The sequence below is a fragment of the Pyrus communis genome, chromosome 7, assembly GCF_041283825.1.
Source record: "Pyrus communis isolate YQ-2024b chromosome 7, ASM4128382v1, whole genome shotgun sequence".
NCBI classification, from domain to species: domain Eukaryota; kingdom Viridiplantae; phylum Streptophyta; class Magnoliopsida; order Rosales; family Rosaceae; genus Pyrus; species Pyrus communis.
Window position 1 is genome coordinate 1,964,228 of NC_142571.1, and position 8,273 is coordinate 1,972,500.

The 8,273-nt window shown below is 41.4% G+C and overlaps 1 protein-coding gene and 1 pseudogene across 2 annotated transcripts; both read right to left on the reverse strand.

Moving 5' to 3' along the window:
• Nucleotides 1-771: 771 nt before the first annotated feature.
• On the reverse strand, nucleotides 772-2,946 carry LOC137733468 (subtilisin-like protease SBT4.4). Its single transcript, XM_068472618.2, has one exon. The coding sequence runs from the start codon at nucleotides 2,944-2,946 to the stop codon at nucleotides 772-774; it is 2,175 nt and encodes a 724-aa protein (XP_068328719.2).
• A 925-nt stretch (nucleotides 2,947-3,871) lies between these two features.
• LOC137733240 (subtilisin-like protease SBT4.4 pseudogene) lies at nucleotides 3,872-6,346 on the reverse strand (annotated as a pseudogene). Its single transcript, XR_015964649.1, has one exon. The product of XR_015964649.1 is annotated as a subtilisin-like protease SBT4.4 pseudogene (transcript).
• Nucleotides 6,347-8,273: the final 1,927 nt, after the last annotated feature.

Below are 8,273 nucleotides of genomic sequence, written 5' to 3' on the forward strand. Positions count from 1 at the left end.
AAATCCTCATCGCAACATCCCAAGATATTATCTCCTAATTAATATCTTGAGAATATTATTTCCTTATCGATCCCATGGATGACACAACCTAGGATAATGGGAAACCACCACGTGTAGGGCAAAACCCTCCACCTAGGCTGGCCACCTTCCAATAAATATCTCATCTCTACCAAACTTTGGTAAGCTTTTGCTACGCATACAAACTCTAAATACTCACTCTTTTTAGAGTTATTCTTAGGAGAGCCATTGGTCAAACTCCTCACCTCGTAGGTGTGTGTAGCTCTTTGATCAAATGTGTTAATTGTTTTGTAAATATAAATTCGTTAAGACTAAAGAGATTAGATTCTTGCTACCAAAAAAAATGGTGCCGTTGTTGCGGACTGTGCCAATAATTTGTGCTTAATTTTATTATTAGTTAATTAATTATTTCTACATTCACTAAAGACCTGATGTGTCATCTATTTGAGTATTTATACATTCAAAGGGGGAGTGTTGTAATTCCAATTCCATTAGTTGTGTGATTGTGTAATCCTCTCTTCCTTGTCACCATAAATAAAAACACAAAGGGGTGATAAATCATACCACATAATTCCCAAACTCTCTATTTTTCCTCTCCTTGCCGCGGGCCCTCTTCCCCTCTTTTCCTAAAATATGCCTACAACAAAAACATGTTTATTTCAACTTAAGTAGATGAAAATGGATGAAATACAATCAGAAAATATGTTTTGTTTGGAGCAGTGAATCCACATTAGCGATCACTTGTGACGAAGCTTAGAGGCTGAATACAAGAACTGGACTTCGAACACTGTAAGTACCATCGGTCCACACCAGCGACGCAGATACATGTGATCCATATGGCATACCTCTTCCGGAAACTGTCACGTCGAATGTCTTCTCCTCGTTCAAGGACTTGAAGGAAAGAACTTGAGGCACCACCTTGATGTCAACTCCAGACTTCGAGATGATATTTGCCTTATATGTCGAGTTTGCAAGGCCAACATTTTTTACTGTCCTATGAAACTTAAGCGAAAACGAAGAAGTCCCTGGTGCAACAGTACCAGCCATTGAAGGGTAGTTGAGATCCTTAGGAGATTTTTTCCCGGTCTTTGCAGAGCAAGGGTGGTCATCGCCTGAAATAAGTCGAACACTCGCCTCATCCAAGATCGAGCAGAGCAACTTAATATAATCATCCTTAGAAGTTTCGTACACAAGCCCCGGATCTACAGCTTTTAGAGGATTGATATGTCCAGAACCATACAAAAATTCACCGGTGGAATTGCTGGTGTTATTCACAGGCCCAGCCGTGGTCATGATAGACGATTTGATGGCAGCTGGAGACCAGTTGGGGTGGAATGTCTTGATATACGCAGCAACACCAGCTACGTGCGGGCAAGACATGGAGGTTCCAGATAGTATACAGTATTTTACATGCCTCAGGTCTTCAGAGCTATCTGTCAGAGAAGCAACAGGTGAAAATGCAGCCAAAATTTCAACCCCCGGGGCAGTTATGTCTGGCTTGATAATTTCGGGTAAAATATTATTAGGCCCCCGCGAAGAGAAGGAAGCGACAGTGGGTGCAGCAAGGTCTTTTATGACTTCACTTTTTAGTATGTTCCCTAGAGGTTTAGCTGTGGAGTTGAGGTAGGAATGCACCACATCATAATCTTTGCTACTAAAACTTGTGGCAGGTAGTGGGACAATGAATGATACATCAGATCCGGTAGTGCTTGTAATTGCACCTATTGCACCGGCATGATGAGCTTCGATGCTGCCATTTGCCTGGCGACATACCACAATCTTTCCCTTAACTAAATCAGGGTCTAGGCAACCGTCTTCACAGTCCACGCATCCACTTGATCTTAACGCATCCTTTCCTTCTATCAACGGATAACTCATTCCATTTAATTCCAAAGTGTTCACTGAACTACCGACAAGTGTCCTTCCATTTCCAAGAACAACCTTGTCAATGATTCGACGATCTGTGCTACTTGCTGCAACTGAAAGAATCCATGGTGCTACACTTGATACAGAACGCTCTGCAGGGCCATAATTGCCTGCAGAATTCGAGGTAAGTATCCTTTTCTCCATTGCATGAAAAGCACCGATTGCTATAGGATCCTCATGGAACGGGGGAGCAGTTTCACTTGCAATTGAAATTGTAATGATGTCAACTCCATCGGCAATGGCGTCATCAAAAGCAGCCAAGATCCCATCTACACTGCACCCTTCTGAACCGCAAACTTTATATGCAGCAATCCTCGCTGAGGGAGCTCCTCCTCTTGCAGTGCCTTGCGCTAGTCCATAAAAGCTCACACGCTCTACGGGATTCCCTGCTGCTGTTGAGGCAGTATGAGTTCCATGTCCTACTTCATCTCTAGCGGTGGAATCAATGTAATACCGTGCTCCAATGAGCTTGTTGTTGCAAGTGAAATTGAAGCCACCTTTGCAAACTCCTTTCCACTTTTTGGGAGCTGGCCCAAAACCTTCATCACTAAAGCTATTTGATTCAGGCCAAATCCCACTGTCGATTACACCAACAATAACATTGCTCTCGACAGTAGGGTTTCGTTTGACCTTCTCACTGAAACCCAAGAACTCCCAGGAACGTGTTGTTTGGAGTTGGTAAGTTGTGCTCAGAAACGCAGAGATGACTCCCTCCATGTTAGCAAGCCTTCCTCTTTCTCGGTCAGTGAGCTTGGCAGCAAATCCATTGAAACTCCTTTTGTAGCTTCTGACCAAGAGATTCGATGGAGAGCTGCTCTCTGTAATGCTTTCAAGAATACCAACGTGGTGAGACAATGGCGAGAACAACCGATCCTTAGGAAGTGATCCCAAGTAGACAATATATGTCTTTCTATCTTCCTGATCAGTGGCTTCAGACAGTAAGCTCACAGCGAGCACGAGAATAATGGAGAAAGCATACAGGAGAGATCCATGCTTTGCCATTGTTTTTGTTTCGATGATGACAATTCTAACCAGTGACGAGTAATTTATGGTTTGATGAATCACAACGAAAGTCTCGATCGCACTAACATCCAGATTTTGTTTCCTATAGGAATCGATTTTATCCCTTGACCACAGTTTTTATGGACATGAAAATTTGTTTCTTTCTACACGCAGGATGAACAAAATCCAAATGTTGAATACAATTCAGATTGTGTACAGTTTATACTTGGCAACTAAATCCAAGAAGAAGGTCAATTCCATATTTCCATCTGAATTGCAGCTGTATGGATTTCCATTAACTATCAAGATCATGTGTATATGTTATACGCTGATATGCTGATATTTTTCTTTATATTCAAAATTAAGTCATTCCCACACACACAAGAGCTTAAGCAGTAAACACTAAACAGTTAGTAACTTAATATGACACTAATCACTTGTATAGACCCGTTTCACAAAGTAATTTCATGATCCTACCGGTTCATTTTTGGTCATCAATAATATACCACAACTTTCAAAAAGATTATTATTGTGAACATTGCAATGTTTATCAACAACAAGGGTGTCTCTCTCTCAACTAAAACTCATGTCTAATATACAGGAGCGCTCAAGCGCTAACTAATTGGTAACTTAATATGGCGCTAACTACTCTTTTAGGTACGTTCATTTTTTAAGTCATCTTCATAGATCTTCCTTGTTCAAATTCATATAATTGAATAAATTTGTATGGTTACACAAGAAATATGTGGACTGCAATATAATCGAAGATCAAGATTATATCGGAAACGGAAGTAAGATCAAGATTTGAAACTTGCTCTCGAGTTCAATAAGTTTGCGGTAGAGGAGAGATCATGATTCATGAGCATACTTCCCTTCAGAAATTCTACATTCAAATTTCGTATGTTAATTCAAATATAATTGATTCTCTCTCGTAAATTTCTCATTGTTTGGCTTTATTTTATGAACTTGACTAGTATGAAGAATGTTTCGCATACAATCAGAAAGTTTGATTGCTATGCAATGCAACAATCAAGTCCCGAATATTATTACTACAAACAGTGCAGTTAAGGCCAAGATTGCGCTACACTCCCCATACAATAATTGGACTAGTAACGTGGTGATTTCCATCAGACCAAGTCAGTGACGCAGTCACAATTCCAGCCACGGACAGGCCTGGTCCAGCAACGATCACAACGAAACTTTTCACCTCATTCAAGGATTTGAAGTAAAGGACTTCAGGCACCACTTTGATGTCGGCATTTTCAGAATTCCTGGAGATACTTGCCTTGTATGTGGAGTTTGCATGGCCAACATTCGTAACTCTTCTAGGAAATTCAACCTTAAATGATGCCCTTGATGTTACATTAGCAAGCATTGAAGGGTAATTGTGATCCTTTGGTGTTCCTTTGTCGGAGCCAGTAGGACACGTGCTGTTATCTCCCGAGATGAGTCTAACTCGAGTCTCATCCTTATAAAACATGCAAAGCAACTTAATGTAATCTTCTTTAGAAGCATCGTACACAAGTCCCGGCTGCTTAGCACCTACAGGATTGAGATGTCCAGTTCCATAACCAAATTCGCCTGGGGAAGTGCTTGTATCATTCATGGGCCAAGCTGTAGTCATAAGAGCTGACTTAATGGCTGCTGGAGACCAATCCGGGTGGAATTCTTTAACGTATGCAGCAGCACCAGCAGCATGGGGGCAAGACATGGAGGTTCCAGATTGTACATTGTACTTTACGCGCCTCTCGTCATAAGGGCTGGCTGAGGCAGAAGCATTTGGAGAATATGCAGCCAAAATAGCTATTCCTGGGGCACAAATATCCGGCTTCAGAATTTCTGGTAAAATTGGATTAGGACCGCGCGAAGAGAAGGAAGCGACCCTCGGTGCAGTAGGATCCTTTATGACTTCACTTTTTACTATATTTGCTCGAGGATTTGTGGTGGAGTTCTGGTAGGATTTGGCCAGATTATAATCATTGTTGTTTACACCGCTCATAGATCGTGGGAGAACAAAAGGAACATCATCTCTTGCATTCTTTAAAACTGCACCCCTTGCACCAGCTCGATCAGCCTCAATTAGTCCTCCAAAGTTATCACACATCACATATTTTCCCTTGACTCTGTCAGGGTCTAGGCAGCCATCTGCACAATCCTGTGCAGGGTATTCTGAGCATTGACTCGAAGCCTCTCTTCCATATATCAAAGGTGCACTTGTTTCATTTGATTCAAAAGCATTCACGGCTAGCCCATCCAATGTACGTCCATTTCCAAGAAAAACCTTGGCAATGAATTTACGATCTATGCTACATGCTGCAACCGTAAAAATCCATGGTGGTGTACTTGATACAGTACCCTCTCCAGGGCCACTGTTGCCAGCAGATTGTATGGTCATTATCCCCTTCTTCATTGCATGAAAAGCGCCAATGGCTATAGGATCATCTTCCATAGGAGGCGCGGAAGCAGATCCAATTGAAACTGAAATGATGCTGACTTCATCAGCAGTACAATCATCGAAAGCAGCCAAGATATTCTCCGAAGTGCATCCTTGATCAGTGCAGACTTTATACGCGGCGATTCTCGCACCAGGAGCTCCTCCTCTTGCAGTACCATTGCCTAGTTCATAAAAGCTCACATTCTTCACGGCACTACCTGCTGCCGTTGAGGCAGTGTGGCTTCCATGACCTATTACATCCCTTGCAGACTCCTCTAATGTGTAATATCGAGCTCCGATGATCTTGTTGTTGCAATTGAAATTTTGGCCACCTTCACAAGCACCTTTCCAACTCTTGGGAGGAGGACCAAAACCATCATCTCTAAAGCTATTGGATTCAGGCCAAATTCCGGTGTCAATCACACCGACAACAATATCACTCTCACCACCACCGGTGGTATTTAGAGCGACGTTCTCTGGTAAACCCATAAAGTCCCAAGACCTTGTTGTTTGAAGTTGGTAAGTTCTGCTTGGAAACACAGAGACCACTTCCTTCATGTTAGCAAGCTTTTCTCTTTCGCGCTCGGTGAGCTTGGCGGCAAATCCATTGAAACTCCTTCCGTAACTTCTGACCAAGACATTTGCAGCAGAACTTCCCTCGACAACTCTTTCTAGTATACCGAGGTGGTGAGACAACGATGAGTACAATTCAACAGTCGGAAGTGACCCCATGTACACAATGTGAACCTTTCTATCTTCTTGACCAATGGCTTTGCAGAAGAAGCTGATAGTGAGTATAAGAATAGGGAAAGCATAAGAACACAAGAGAGCTCCATGCTTAGCCATTTTTTTCGATGATCACAATCATAACTTGCAAGGACTAATTTATACTCGAAATCTCTTCACCGCTACCTACCTTGGTGTATTTTTTCTCCTCCATTTTTTAACTGCACCTTACAAATTACAAGCTTCAGCTAACCTAAACATAATTCGATACCTTAACCACAATTTCCAAGCTCACGTAGGATCCTATGCACATTTCATGCGCACTAACAGATTTGGATTAGCTTCTCGCCCGAATAATTTCTAAAGATGCTGCAAAAATCCAAGATTTGCCAACTCTGGCTGGTTTACGTACAAACTAAGGCATCAAATATCGGCATCAACCCACGTTTTACACGCCAAACCCGGATTACTTGCACTGATCAATATCCGAACACTTATAAAAATTGTATCAGATTTTACATATGTTAGCTGGATTTGCTGCAATATCGGAAGGCATCGTAGATAGGCACCTACTAGCTAGCTATCACCGGAAAGGTTATACCAAACAAATTGTGAACAATTTGTTTTTCGTTTTCCATTGTTGTCAATAATCTATAATATTATTTTGAGATCATTTGCGATAAAAACTCTACTATTATATGACATCTTGACCTTGCCGATTTCACTTTAATCGCATGTTTAGCTACTAACCAAAACACATTTAACAAAGTTGCTCCTTGTTGCTGTGTTACCTTGCATGCATATTAGATTGCTTGTTGAATAAGAAGAGTATCCAAGATAACTCTAATGATCCCAAGAAGAAGAAAATAGAGCACACACTTAAAGAAAGCTCACAAAACAAACTAATTAGCAAAGCTTTTCTTCTTTAGCTCTAGGCTTTGTTTTTCTTTGAATGATTTACAATGCTTGAGAACTTGGGTATTTATAGCAAACCAAATGATTAAACTAAGATTATTTATTACCACACAAAACACATTAATTGCACCTAATAATTTTTATTCAACCATACCTAACATTGCCTAACTTTCCATGCCTAACTTTGACATTGATTTTCAACACTCCCCCTCAATGTCAGCTCTCATTCTTTGCACTGTGCTGAGCAGACAGCGAAAATTTTCGAGCTTGCCTGTACTTAAACTTTTTGTGAACAAGTCCGCAACTTGATCATTCGTCTTGACTTGTCTCATCTCAATCTCTTCTTGTAGAACCTTTTCTCTGATAAAGTGGTAGTGCACTTCCACATGCTTAGTTCTTGCATGAAAGACTGGATTTTCCGCCAAGCGAATTACCGATTGGTTATCACAGTACAATGGTATTGGATAATCTACTGGTTGATGTAGATCACTCATCAACTGTACTAGCCATGCATTCTCTTGAGCTGCCATTGCTGCTGCTCTATACTCTGCTTCTGTGGTTGACAATGATACCGTCGGCTGTCTCTTGCTACACCAAGAGATGGTTCCAGAACCAAGCTTAAACACATACCCAGTTGTTGATCTCCTGGTGTCATGATCTCCCGCATAGTCAGCATCACAGTAACCAACTAACTTGCAGTCTTCACCTTTCTTGTACAAAAGACCATAGTCAATTGTACTCTTCACATATCTCAGTATTCGTCGAACTGCTTCCAAGTGAGGCTTCTTTGGATTTTGCATGTACCGACTCATCACACCAACTGCATAAGAAATGTCAGGTCGAGTCAAGGTTAAGTAGATCAGACTACCTACCAATTGTCGATACATCGTCGCATCTTCCAAATCTTTTCCTTCATGTGCACTCATTTTGACATTTGGCTCCATCGGCGTAGAGATCAGCTTGCATTCGAGCATTCCGAACCTCTTCAATAAATCTTTGGAATACTTCTGTTGACAGAGAAATATTCCTTCTTGTGTGCGATCAACCTCTAGACCAAGGAAGTGCTTGAGTTGGCCAAGTTCCTTCATCTGGAAACGGACTGATAAATTCTCCTTCGTCCGAAGAATTTCTGCCTCATCATCACCGGTTATGATCAAGTCATCCACATACACTAGCACGATAGCTAGCTTTCCTTCATTGGCTTTGACAAACAAGCTGGAATCTGCAGGTGTTACTGAATAACCACTTTGTG

What these genes read in the sequence shown, in the direction of transcription:
- LOC137733468 (XM_068472618.2), bottom strand. Translation starts at nt 2,946, where the DNA reads ATGGCAAAGCATGGATCTCTCCTGTATGCTTTCTCCATTATTCTCGTG.